General features: G+C 36.6%; 1 protein-coding gene across 1 annotated transcript in view; it reads right to left on the minus strand.

Moving 5' to 3' along the window:
• Positions 1-275: 275 nt before the first annotated feature.
• TXK (TXK tyrosine kinase) overlaps positions 276-14,846 on the minus strand; it is a 40,432-nt gene continuing 25,861 nt past the window's right edge. Inside the window, exons 12-14 of the mRNA XM_051964799.1 lie at positions 13,248-13,366; positions 8,062-8,219; positions 276-2,484 (exon numbers count right to left, since the gene is read on the minus strand). Of these exons, the coding sequence (XP_051820759.1) occupies positions 2,416-2,484; positions 8,062-8,219; positions 13,248-13,366 (346 nt within the window). The 3' untranslated portion in view covers positions 276-2,415. The remainder of the gene's footprint in view (positions 2,485-8,061; positions 8,220-13,247; positions 13,367-14,846) is intronic.

Below are 14,846 nucleotides of genomic sequence, written 5' to 3' on the forward strand. Positions count from 1 at the left end.
GGTCAGTGATTGAATGCCACTTGCAATCAAGAAAATTTAATTTCAAATTCAGTCTTGAACCCTTGCTGGCTGTATGACTCCGGATAAGTCACTTAAAATTTATCTTGGTATCTCCAAATAAAAAATGGTGATAAGAATAACAAGTATTCACTTAACCCCAAATGCCTCACACACAAAAATAAATAAGATGAGTAATAGGTATCCATTGTAAGGATAAATATGATTACTTAACACAATGCCTACATACAGTAAGCACTTAATTAATGTTTTCTTCCTCCATCCTCATCTATCCACATTCCCTTTCTGTAGTGCTCTATTTCTTTCTTCCTCATTATTATTGTTGTTTGTCCTTTGCTCTTGAAGAAGATCATTTTATCAGGGAGGTGATACCATGATATATCAGTGAATCCAAGTGAATTAGATTTGAGGGAGGGAGATTTGGGCAAAGTCACCAGCCTCACTTTGACTTTTAAAGCATTCAACATACCTAGAAATCATTTGCCATTCATATATAAAAATCTCGAATGAGGAAATAAGTGTGATAACACCGACTGTTCCTCAAACACTTGGCTTAACACAAGATAAAGAATTTTTAAAAGCCTTGCTGTAGAATTTTGATGATGTTTTTCACTCCCATTATGAAATGAGCAGCAACTATCCCCCGAAAATAACTAGGGGTTTTTCTAATGAAGGTAATTTTAAAGATAGATGGCCTTATTTGTGTATTAATTTTAATACACTGCAATGATTACAGTTTAAGCTAAACTCCCATGGTTCAGATGGAACTTGAACATCACAAGAGAGGTAGCATGATGTAATGGTTAGAGCATTATGCAAATCCTGACTCATGTGTTTATTAGCTGTGCACTTTTAGGTGGTCCAATTAACCTCTCTGAGAGACCCTGTTAATAAGCTTTGATAATGTTGGAGAAAAACCCATTTTGATATAGGATGGAATACTGGAAAGAAGGATGGATTTGGAATCACTGTTCAAATCCCAGCTTTACTAATCTGTCACTTTAGGCTGATACTCCTTTCTCAGGCTTCCACTCCCATTTGTAAAATGAGCATCATTAAGTGACCTTTAGCAATCTCTTTCAGCTCTAAGTCTAGGAGCCTATGACTCCCTATCTCTGACCCCCAGCTCCAGCCCTTTTTTTCCCCCTCATGTTTCTCTGCATTCATGGATCTAGGGCAATGCCGTGCTGGTCCAGAACCTATGTCTCACAAGAGCTGATTGTTAAATTTTTAGGAATTATATAAACCTCGGAAATCAGCAGATGTTATATATCAGGCATTGATTTATTGTTTTGATAGTCATCAACACTTAAGAAAGTGACACTGAAAATGTTAATAATGCAGGTGAAACTTAAAAATTTGTCTTGAGTACATTTTTCCCTCTATAAAGTCAGTTGTTAAACATTTACCAGCACATCACTGGTTTAGGGATGATATACTTATTCCTAGGGAGAAGATACTCCCTATCCAAGTTCATACTGAAAAAGAAGAGTCTCTGGACTCTTTTTTTAAAAGTACAAAAATTCTCTTTTTCTTCTCTTCACTCTCTTATCATTAATGGCACAAATTAGGATTGGCAGTCGTCATTCTCTCCTCTCCCCCTCCCTATTTATATACACTGATGAGAACTGAAAGTGAAATATCATTCAGAAAACAGTTCATTTGGATTGTCAGCAGCATGAGAGTTGCAGCTAGTAGGGCTGGCTTGGCTGGTCAGTGGAAAATAGGGCAAAGAAAAATGCTCTTTCACAAAGTTGAGGAAGGAGCAAAATAAGGAGAGAAGGTCACATCTACCAGTGTATCCACTTAGCTCTCAACAATCTTTCTCGCCCTGAAGAGAGGGTAAGGGGCTCCGTGGCAGGTCAAACCCCTCTATTACACAACTCTAAATCATGCTTCCTTACAGCTTGGCAAGATTAATTCTTTTGTATCATCTTCTCTTTCCAACAAACCCCTTTAGGAATCAAAATCTTGACAGATGGAAATACTTGGGAATCTGCATAAATCCACACATCGGGAGGGTCAGGCTCCTCCTCCCAGCCATTTTATTCTGTGGCTTTGACCAAAAAGCCATCACATTTTCATAATATAAAACTCAGGGAAAAGTGGGGTTTTAGGTCAGATTCCCCAGAGCTCCCCCAGCTCACCACAAAGAAATGTTGGGTCCCACTTGCTGATGATCACGCTCATGTGAAGACAATAAGTCACTGGAGAAACTCAGGGTCAAAGATATAAAATAAGTTAAAAGCTTCATACATCTTCCCAAGGTACAAAGGTCATCCATCAGCAGCAGCTTTCTAAAGAAGATCGTTATCAATCACCAAAAAAGGAATTTCCTTTCCTGACAACTGGGCAAGAAAGACACCAGCGTTGGGATCTTTGAAGTTCCATCTCGAGTCACCCAGTCTCTGCTATATCTGTGAGTGTCTGAGTCAATTCAGCAAAAGTAGGGCGGCCCTCAGGTTTCTGTAAGAGGTCAGATAAGAAGACAGTCATCAGAAGATGCACTTTGACATAGGTTATAGACCTGCCTGGCAGGCGGACAAAACCCCAAACAGAAGAATCCACAGGAGAGGAGAGCCATCAGACTTGGCCATAGGCTGAGCCTCTTCAGCACAGACATTAGTGTGGGAGTTAATCACAAACATAAACTAGTAAAAAATGAAGGACTCTGTGTGTGTGTGTGTGTGTGTGTGTGTGTGTGTGTGTGTGTGTGAGAGAGAGAGAGAGAGAGAGAGAGAGACAGACAGAGACAGAAAGGGAAAGAGAAAGATAGAAGCAGAGAGACAAAGAAAATGAGAGAGGAAGAAGAAAAAGGAAGAGAAGGGAGGAAGAGAGAGAGAAAGAAAGAGAATTTTCTGGCAGCTGAAAAATGAGAGGACTATTTTCACGTGTTTCACAGGATTGTTATATTCTAATAAAATAGCATATATACAGAATTTTGCACACCTTGAAGCACTATATAATTGCTAACTATATTCATATTATTACCTTTTGCTTTTTTTCAGTCACCTCTTCATACACTGATGTGTATCATGTCCAAATATAAAAGCTTCAGTACACTAGGCAAAAAAAGTTGGGGCATAGGACAGGAGAAGGGTCATGGTCATGGGATAGTTTAAAGGTAAGCAGGCAACATAAAAACTGGGATATAAATGCAAGCCAAAAGAAAGACAGTCCTGTTCTCAAGGAGTGAAGAAGCCAGCTCCCAGAAAAGCAGAAAAGCAGGGGAAGAAGTAGGTGCCAAAAGGAGGCATGTTGGCAAAATAATAATTACAACTGGGATGGAATGCAATATGGCAGGCAGGGGCCAGTCCTCCAAAAGGTTTAAAAACATCAGTATTCCCGACTGTTTGCTACCCAGAGGTTTTCTAAATCTAAATTAGTTCTGAACCTTTAGGTAGTATAGAAATAAAAGGTTAGGGGATTTGGAAGAGGAAGATCCCTTCATTATGCTGTTTTTTTAAGGTTTGTGAAGCATTCTGTATATTCTGTAATTGTATCCTCCCAATCAGCCTGTGGGATTAGTGCTGCTTGTCCTTTGTAAATGAAGAAAACAAGACTCAGAAAGATCATTTCCCATCTTCCCCTCTGCCATAATGGCTCCTCAGTCATAACAGACAAACAATAAAGGCTGAGTCATATATACCAAGCTTTCATTCCATATGAAACCTATATGAGAACAGTTAAGAGGGAAACTGTACTGCTGATAAAGAGACAGCCAATTACCTCACAAGCAAGAGAGATCAATGTGAACATCAGCAGACTGAGCAAGACCTTGAAAATGGGGACAGAATCTTCATAGAGAAAAAAGGGGTGTGGTGGACATTACATATAAATGTTACTTGATTATAGATGACCTTTAAGATTTTTTCCAACTCAAAATTTATGGTGCCTTGAGCCTATTTCTAATTTATGTGATATATAATTTATTTGTACATAGTTGTTTGCATATCGTCTCACTTATTAAACTGAAAATTCTTTGAGAATAGGACCGTCTTTTGCTTTATTTTTACTATTAGTACTTAAAGTAGTGTTGGCACACAGTAGGCATTTAATATATGTTTATTGACTGAATGACTATAAATGTGGAGGCTTTGAAATCCAGGTAGGAAAGTTGGACTTGATAGAGGGATTATGGAGAGCCATGAAAAGTAGGCAGATGTGTGGATTTTGTGGGGAATAAATCGGGGGTCATTGTAGGTTCTTGAGTTAAGCAAGTAAGATGCTAAAAGTAAAATGTTAGGAAAAATTAGTTTGAGAAAAGCAGAATAGTATATATTGAAAGCTGGCTTTGTGTCAGAAAGACCTGGATCTAAATGCAACCTCTAACACATATTAGTTTTGTCACCTTCTTCTCAGCGCTCACCAAGCAAAGGAGGTGTTAATCTGGATTGGTAGAGGAATTTCCTTCTGAGGAGTTCGGTATACCAATGTACCCACATATCTGGTCTTTAAAAAAAAGAGAGAGAAAGAGAAAGGAAGGGGAGAATGGGGAGAGGGAAGGGAGTGGAGTTCAATAGCCCAGTGTTTGATTAAATGGAAAACATTAATTACCGATGAAAAAAATCTTTGATAAAAATAACTAGGAAAACTGAAAAGCAGTCTAGTGGAAATTAGAATTATTAGACTATAAAAAGGTTGGAAGAAAAGTAGATTATGTACCTCTCTTGGCTTTGGGTAGGAAATGCATTCTTAAGCAGACAAGAGATAGAGGCGATTCAATTACAAAAGATAAAATAGATAACTATGATTGTATGAAACTGAAAAACTACTTCACAGACAAAACCTAGAATAAGAAATGATGAAATGGGGAGAGGGAAATTTTTATATCAAATTTTTCTAATAAGGGTGTGGCAACCGATCTATATAAACAATCAGTAAATCCACTAATAGTCATTCTTCATTTGAGTGATTAAGTGATCTAAGGTTACAAGCAATTCTCAAAAAAAAAAAAAAAAGAATTGGAAAGTATTCAGAGCCACATAAAAGAATGCTCCAATCACTAACAAATCAAATCAAAACGACCTTGAAGTTTCACTTCACATCCTGCAAATTGACAGATTGCTTTGACAACAGTTAATGTTGGAGGAATTGTGGAATGAAAGATACACATTGCTGGTGGAGCTGTGAAATAGTTCAACCATTTTGGAAATCATCTTGGAATTATGTAAGCAAAGTGATTAAAATGTCCATATTTGAACCAAAGACTCCATTACTAGATTTATACTCCAAGAATTATACTCCAAGAATTGCATTGATAAAAGAAAGTTACCATATACTTCAAAATATTTATAGTAATACTTTTTGTGATAGTAAAGAACTGGTAACCTATTGATTGGGGATTGACTAAACAAATTGTGGTCTATAACTTAGTGGCATTTTAACTGTTCTGTAAAAAATGATGTATATAATGAATACAGAAAAGCATGGAAAGATTTCTTTGAACAGATGAAGAGTTAAGTAAACAGAACCAAGAAACAATAGTAATCCCTTCCACAATGTAACTTTTCCCATCTCAATATTGCAGGTCAACATAAGAAATTAAATAGCAAATTTGGGGGAATTTTGCAGCAGCCACAGATGACCCAAATTTTACCATAAGGCATTGTAAACACCCCATAAAAAGAAAAAAAATCAGATTTCTCTAGGAAGAAAGAAGACCAAAAATTTTTAGTAGAATTTTCCAGATTGTGGGGATACTGTGCCCCTACTAATCCCCACAATGTAGAAGAGTAACTGTATACACAATAGCTACAAAAATGTAAATGGAAAGAAAAACCATATAAAAATAATCAAAAGTAAATGTAATATTTTAAATATGAAGTGTGACTCCAATGAAAATATATCAGAGAATAACTCTAACCCAAGCTCTCATGGGATTTCAGGGAATAGCTGACACCTTAAAGAGTGTGAACATTGAGAGAATTCACACAGTAGGTCAGGGTTGGAAAGAATCTCAAAGACTGCTACAGTATACCTAACAAATTCCATCAGGTGATCCTCATCTCTCATAATCTCAAGACCCTCCTCCATTGTAGTTTTACTCCTCTGGAGACTCTGTTCTAATCAGATTAGAATTTTTTTTGTCCTGGATACTCTATGTCTTTTAATGTCACATAAGATCATTTTAGAGTTTTGTTTTGTTTTGGGGTTTTTTTTGGCACACTGTTGACTCATATGGAGACTGCTATCCATTAAAAACCCCAGATCTTCCCCAGAAGAACTGCTAACTAATCACATATTATTTCATTTGATTCTACTATAAAAGAAATTTCCTTTTGTAATATCAATAGTCACCATCTAAATGACAAACTGATTGCCATGTATATGTCTATTTTCCCATATCTATTATTTGGGTTTGAAGTTTCTTTTACTTTTCCTTACTTCCTTCCTTTTTTCCTCCCTCTCTTCCTTTTCTTCTTCCTCTTCCTTCTTTTCTTTCTCCTCTTTTTCTTTTCTATCTCTCCATCCCTCTCCCTCTTTCCCTTCACTTGTTCAGCTTTGGTTTTCTTTTCTTTCTTTTTTTTGAAACCATTCAGAAAGAGAAAGAATCTGCCAAAAGTATAAAGGAGTTTGCTGACAAGGGAATGGTTGGGTTTGGGTGCTGGGTCAGTGTCCAGAAAGGGAAGATATTGGGGGCAATGTTATGCCACAGTTCTCTTTTATTGTCCTGACTCGGTTTCCCTCATTATCCTGACCCAATCCTGCTTCAGTTTCCCTAATGAATTGTTCTGCTCAACCACCTCTTCCTCCTAATCATGATGATCCAGATAAGGAGAAAGATCTTCTATCTTAGACATCATCAGAATGTTGGGTGCTTCTCTCCACCCTGTAATCCCAATTATCAGATATCCCCCATTCCTCCCCTCACCTTGTCAGAACCGTATTGTCAAAAGATCTCTCCCATGGTTTGGTCCCAAGGCTGAATGAGACTATCGTCTCCAAGAGTCCAGCCCACAATCTGAGTTCTCAAAGACATATATACATGTGACTCAGACTCAGGGGGTAGAGCCAGGCAGGGACAGAATCAGGGCGCTGAGAGCGGAACAGACTCCGACAATCAGGTTCTGACAGGGCGAGGGGAGGCATGGGAGACAAATGATAATTGGGATTACAGGGTGGGGAGAGGCACCCAACATTCTGATAATCCCTAAGATAAAAGGTCTTTCTCCTTATCTGGATCATCATGATTAGGAGGGAGGGATGGTTGAGCAGAACAATTCATTAGGGAAACCGAGGCAGGACTGGGTCAGGATAATTAGGGAAACTGAATCAGGACAATAAAAGAGAACTGTGGCATAACATTAGTAAACCTGTGGCTTTTAGGTTTCAGTTCACCTTTCAATGTCAGAAGTGACTCTGGAAGAGTCGTTCTGCTCTCGTTTTGCTTCTCCCTGCTGCACTTTTTGGTAGTGAGAAGTGCCGCAAAGGTACTTTTTTACTTATAAAAAACAACACAGATGGAAAGTTATGTAAATGAAAACACTTGCTCTCCCTTTCCAAGGTGGAAATTTCGAGACTTTCTACTCTGTTTCTGCCAACTGACCCTTGTGTCCTTGGGCATGTCGTCTAACCTTTGTGAATCACAGGACCAGGGATTCATGGGAAGAAAGGTCTTTGAGACCGTCCTTCTTTGTTCTGTAATAGTGGATGTTGAGACACACACATATTAAGTGTTTACTCACCCAAGGTTATATATACAGCAAATTAAGTGGTGGGACTTAAACCTGAACTCAACTTCTCAAAACCTCAAGTCAATGTCATTTATAGCCAAGGTCACATTTATCCACCAGACAGGATTTTTTAAAGGAAAAATAGCCCACTAACCTTTGCAGAAGAAAGGACAATGCAAAATAGCAGATAAAGGATAACATAGTGCATCAAAGCAACCCAGATGGGATTATCATGTAAGGTTCTATGAGCCATGAATGTGTAATAGACACTTTCTTCACTTTTACCAATGGGTTCTTGAATCCATGCATGAAACAGTGCCAGAAGAGAGAATCTCTAGCCTAAGTTAGAAAAGGAAGAAAGGCAAACCTCATGCCAACAGCTGTACATGACTTCATACACAATCATTGGAGCCAGGAGCGGACGATAGAGCCGGAAGCCTTTGGAAATCGCTTCTATAACTTGTAAGTTGGACTCCTTTGCAAAAGGCATCTTGCCCTCAGTAAAAACCTCCCACATCAGAATTCCTAAAATAAAATAAAATACAGAGAAAGGGAATGATTATTATTTTTTTAATGTTGGCTTTCTGGAATGGACATGGGGAATAATGAATGAAAAGGGGCAATGAAAAGGTCAATAACAATTTATTTTTTAAAACACTAAAAAAAAGTATCAAAATATATACATCCCTTTGATTTTTTAAAATTGTTCTTAATCACATAAGGAATCATAACTTTTCCAGTTCTTGAGTAATAATTACCTAGAGCTAAAGAATCTCTGCTTAGAAAGTGGACAAAGTGGCCCTTAATCTCTGAAAAGTATTACAAATGGAAAGTCATCTGAATTAAAATTAAAATTAAAAGACCTCTCCCTTCTCAGCAGGTCCAAAATGGCCCACCATGTTCCTTAAATGTGTGTATGTGTCCTAAGTAGCATCTGTGTCCCCACAAAGGTTACCATTGAGATTCTCCAGAAATGGCAGGGTTACATAGGCTACATTCCCATGATGGCAGTCATTCATTCACCTAGCCCCCCAGCCAGACAGTGTAGGATTTGGTCTGCCTGACTGTGGTTAGGGGAAAGTACACAGTTGAGCTATTTTTGCCCAGTAGTTGACAACTGTGGAAGAAATGAAAGAACAATGACTCTGGAGTCAAAAGATCTGAGGAGTGAAACCCATTCCTGGCAATCGCAACCCTGGGGCAAATCATTCAATCTCTCTGACTCTCATGAGAGAGCAGAAACACCTCAGGACTTTAGCATCTGAAAGACTTGATCCAACACTTATTAGCAGTACAACCTTGCAAAAATCAAACCTCTATGAATCTCAGTTTTTTTAATCTGTAAAATGGGGACAATATCTATAGTATCTACTTCAAAGGAGGTTTATGAGAAAGGAGCTAATGGATGTGAAGCACTTAGCAAACCTCAAAGCAAGCATACATGTTCTCTCATATTTGTTCTCTTTTTCTATGTGTATGTGTGTGTATATATATATATATTACACATATGTATATATTTATGTGTGTATATACATACATGTGTGTATGTATGCACTTTGGTAATTGAATATATTCAATATGAGAAGGAAGGAAAGAAGGATGGAAGGAATGAAAGAAAGGGAAAGAAAGAGGGAGGGAGGGAAGGAGAGAAGGAAGTAAGAAAAGATGGAAGGAAAGAAAAGAGGGTGGAAGGAGGAAAGGAAGGAGGGAGGGAGGAAAAGAGGTAGGAAAGGAGTGAGGGAAGGAAGGAAGAAAGAAAAGAAAGAAGGGAAGGAGGAAAGAAGGGAGGGAGGAAATACTATGTGCCAGGGGCTAGCATTTTAGAAATTTTAACTCATTCAATCCTCACAACAATTCTGTGTAATAGGTGCTATAATTATCCCCATTTTACACTTAAAGCGACTCAGGTAGATAGAAGTCAAGTAATCTGCTCAGGTTACACAACCTCTAAATGTCCAAAACCAGCTTTAAATTCAGGTCTGATTTCTGGTGTGTTCTACCAATATCAATAAGTAACTTATCTGTAATGTCTAGTCTCAGATAATTGTTTGACACATGGAGAGATTATATGGCTTTCCCATGCTCTGGTATGTGAACTGAGGCCTTCCTGATTCCAAGTCTAGGGTTCTACCTACACTGTCTGCTAAAGCACTGTATAAATGTCAGTCATTACTTATATTATCTGTAAAATAAACACAAATGTATTTGATTACATATCTCACAAGGTTAGGGTAAAGATCAAAGGAGATAACGAATTCAAAATATTTTGAAAACTATGGAGATTATATAAATGTCAACTGTGGTTTTTACTTTCCATCATACCCATTAAGAAAAGCATCCTTCCTATATGTACAAATATATTTTTAGTAGGGTTTTTTTGGGTGGGTGATAGCAAAGAATTAGAAATTGAGGGGGACGTTCATCAATTGAGGGATGGCTGAAGAAGTCGTAGCATTTGCTTATGATGAAGTCTCACTATACTGTAAGAAATAGTGAAATGTTGATTTCAGAAAAACAAGGCGAAACCTATAGGAATAGACGCAAATTGAAGTACAAAGAACAGGGAGATCATTGTACACAGTAACAGCAAGATTGTAATGATGATGACTGTAAAAAAAAACTTCATCACTCTGATACGTACAATAATTATAAAGGACTCATGCTGGGGAAAAAAAAAATGCCATCTACCTCCAGAGAGAACTTAAATAATCTGAATGTAAACTGAAGTATAATCTTCTCACTTTCTTCATTTTTTTTTTTTGCTTTTTTTGAAACAGCAAATGTGGAAATCTGTTTTGCATGATTTCACCTATATTACTATATTGCTTGGCTTCTCAGTGAGTGAACGAGGGAGTTGGGAGGCTGAGAGAGAATCTGGATTTACAATTTAAAATTGAAAAAAGAAAAGAATGCTAAAAATAAATAAATAAATAATGAAATTTTATTTAAAAAGCATCCTTTACCCCTAAGGCACTATTGGTGGAGTTATACACTGAACCAACCATTCTGAAGAGCAATCTGGAACTATGCCCAAAGGGCTATAAAACTGTGCAAATCCTTTGATCCAGAAATACTAGATCTGTATCCCAAAGAGATCATAAAAAGGGAAAAGGATCCTTATATACAAAAATATTTATAGGAGTTCTTTTTGTTGTGGCTAAGAATTGGAGATCAAAGGGATGCCCATCAATTGGAGAATGGCTAAACAAGGTGTGGCTTATGATTGTATGGGAAAATTATTGTACTATAAGAAATACAAAAAGGGGGCAGCTAGGTGGCTAGTAGATAGAGCACCAGTCCTGAAGTCAGAAGGACCTGAGTTCAAATATGGCCTCAGACACTTAACACTTCCTAGCTGTGTGATTCTGGGCAAGTCACTTAACCCCAATTGCCTCAGGGGAAAAAAAAGAAAAGAAAAGAAATACAAAAAGGTTATTAAAAAAAAAAACCTGAAAAGATTTATATGAACTCATGCAAAATGAAGCAAACAGAACTAGGAAAATGTTGTACATAGTAACAGCAATATTGTTAAATGAATAATTGTGAATAATTTAGTTGTTCTCAGTAATACAATGATCCAAGACAATCCAAAGGACTAATGATGAAGCATACTATCCACCTCCAGAGAAAGAATTGACATTGATTGAATGTAGATTGAAACATGCTATTTTTTCACTTTTTTTCTTTCATTTATTAGTCTTTTTTTTTAGTCTTTTATTAGTCTCCTTATACCAAATGACTAATATGAAAATGTTTTACATAATTGTATAAGTGTAACTCTGATTGCTTACTCTCTCAGAGAGAGGGGGAAGGAATGGAGGAGTGGATTGAATATGGAACTCAAAACTTTAAATAAAAATGTTTTTTTTTTAATTGGGGGAGGGGGGAGGGAGATTAGTAAAATCATTTACTAATGATGAAGCATGTTACCCTCCTCCCAACAAAGAAGTGATGGACTCAAGGTGCAGAATGAAACATATCTTTTTTGGTCATGGCAAATGTGGGAAATCATCTTGTTTGACTACACATATTTGTTTTTGGTTTTGTTTTTTATTTTCAGTCATGAGAGAGAAAGAAAGTAGATTTTCATTAATTGAAAAAAAATAAAATTTAATTTAAAGCATTCTTTAGAATCTAGTGCAGTGTTGTACACACAATAAATATTCAGTAACTGGTTGTTAATTACAGAGACTACTTAAAGATACTCCCAACAGGAATTCTTTAGTATTCACCTGAAGACTAACTTGGGGTTGTTGCTCTGTACACACAGGTCTTAACTAAATTCTTGTCCAAAGTGTTATTTCCTCACCTACAAAATGAAGGGTTTTGATTAAAGCTTCTGCAAGTCCTTTTCATTTCTGATGTTCCGTGATTCTATTATTCAAGTGTCACCTGCTATTATCACTATGTGTATAAATAGAGAAGAGCTTAAAGAGGTTGAGGTTACCTGTTTGATACTATTGGGGTTTGAACTTTTCTATGTCTTTTCTTTGATCACAAACTCCATTCCTAACCATAGTCAGCCATTGCATAAATGAAAGTCTTTTTTTTTTAAATAACTTTTTTATTGACAGAATCCATGCCAAGGTAATTTTTTACAGCATTATCCCTTGCACTCACTTCTGTTCCGATTTTCCCCCTCTCTCCCTCAACCCCCTCCTCCAGATGGCAAGCAGTCCTTTACATGTTAAATAGGTTACAGTATATCCTAGATACAATATATGTGTGCAGAACCGAACAGTTCTCTTATTGCACAGGGAAAATTGGATTCAGAAGGTAGAAATAACCCGGGAAGAAAAACAAAAATGCAAGCAGTTTATATTCATAAATGAAAGTCTTTAGTCACAAATGAGACTGGCCTGGACAGTATGAATGATTGAGTTCAGATCTACTGCTAATCTGGAAAAAAAAGTACATGCTTTACTAAGGATGGGTCTCTATGTATCATCACTTTCCTATATGAAGACCAGCATAAACGTGCACATCATGTTTATAATGTGCATCTAACCTAAGGATCTATGCTATATCTTAAAGCTACCTAAATCCTACAAAATCTCAAGACAATGAATTAAATTTGGAGGTTCCTGGAGGTTCCATTTTCTGAACAAAGGACAATAAGTTTATGTTTCCTGGTGAACAATAGGAATGTTTTACAAGTTTAAATGTTAGCTCTATTTACAAATTCATTAACTGATGAGGAAGTTTATTATGCAATAACTACAGATGCCCTGGAATCAATTTTCTTTTCAAGAAAGTGGAGAAAAGCTATCAAGGGGAAAGGGAAAGAGCGACTGTGTTTTTCAATTGGCAGACTCTTTGCTTTATTTTGAAATTTAAAGTTTTCATTAACTTGACTTGGAAAGGAAAATGTGCAATCTAATAAGCATGTACATTATAGAAGCCAACAAAGGCTGTTTGGATGTTTCATACCACACAGAAAAGATTTGAAAAGCCTCCATGAGAATCTTATCTTGAACTAAGAAACAAGATGAACAGATAGTACTAGTCTGTTTAGGCAACCAAAGTCAAAACAGTTTCATCAAGTGAACTCACCAAAGGACCAGACATCAGATTTGCTGCTGTATTTGTTGAAGTGAAAGACTTCCGGGGCTGACCACTTAACTGGGAACTTGGCACCTGAAGAGCTGATATATTCATCATTCAAAACATACCTATGATCAAGTGAATACAGATAAAATACATTAATTATGACAGGTTCCTCTCTTTCATTCAAATCCTCAGGGAACTTTAGATTGGCTATATAGCAACATTTTTCTAAAAAGGAACAAGGCATAATCCTTTTGTTTTTCCTTTTTGAAATCTTTTTAAAAAATTTATTTAGTATTTTATTTTCCCCAGTTACATGTAAAAACAAAAAGTTTTAAAAAAAACTCTTGAGTTCCTTATTTTCTCCCTTTCTTCCCCCTTACACATACAACTTCCCTTGGGAAGGCAAACTGCTTGATATAGATCATACATGTATAATCATATAACACATTTCCATATTGTAAAACAAAACATACTAAAAAAAAAATCAAAATAAACTCAAGAAAAAGGAAGAAAGCAAAAAAAGGGTGGTCATAATCCTTTAATATAAAGTAATTTTGTGACTGTCTCTTCTTTTTATCAGTGTAGACACTATTTTGCTCCATACTTTACTAGTTCACTTCAGTATTTACGTTGTTTGGGTTTCACAAACCTGTGGCAATCCCTCAGACTAAATACGAATTTTTAAATCACAAATCATCTGCCTGGACAGGTTAATCATCATAATGACTTCCATATTAAAATTTATATACCCAGAGAGCACACTCATTCTGAGGAAGTGGTGAGGGACTAAGGATGCTGAATATGGTATACACGGTGAAATGTTATTGCTATATCAGCTTTATTTGACTGTTTTTCCCTGTTAAAAGGGAGGGCTCAATGGTGGAGGGCATATGTTGGGAAGGTGGTAAAAACAAAAAGCATCAATAAAGCTTTTAAAAAGCAGCATATTGAAGTAATTCAGCAACCAGTTCTGAGAAAGGAAAAAAAGACATGGGAACCAACTCTAAGCATCAGATTCATGAATACATTTTAGCACAAAATGAATTTAAACTTTAAATTTTAAAAAGATGAATTTAAAGGGTGTTTTAATGCTTTCTTTCTTTATTCAATTGTCAACACTGACATTTGCTGCTTTCTCATTCATTATAATGACTCTGTGTGAAAAAGGAAAAATTATCATCTGCTTTGACAGAATTTTGGACTTGCTTCCAGGAAATGGATGAGTTCCTTGAAGACAGGGATTGTCAGTCTGTAAAGCTTCAGATATTGATGCTTGGAAAATAAAGAAGATTAAACTGTTATCCTGCCACTGTCCCATTTCAAAAGTCCATACATGCACCAGAAACCCCTCTGGGCTATACAATATTTTTTGTCTTTCTCTATCTTTATGTCTTTCTCTGTGTTTCTATTTCTTAATCTTTATTTCTTTCATACAAAGAAAAACTAAATGCTTCATTATAAAGATGGCAGAATGACCAGAATTATGGTCAGAAAATTAGTTAGAGGAGGAAACCTCAACCTAACACCTGGACTCAGTATGTGAATAGATATTTTCAGTTCCCCAGAACTGGGTCAACAGGAAATAAGAGCCACAAAAACAGC

Source organism: Antechinus flavipes, chromosome 6 (assembly GCF_016432865.1).
Source record: "Antechinus flavipes isolate AdamAnt ecotype Samford, QLD, Australia chromosome 6, AdamAnt_v2, whole genome shotgun sequence".
Classification (NCBI taxonomy): Eukaryota; Metazoa; Chordata; class Mammalia; order Dasyuromorphia; family Dasyuridae; genus Antechinus; species Antechinus flavipes.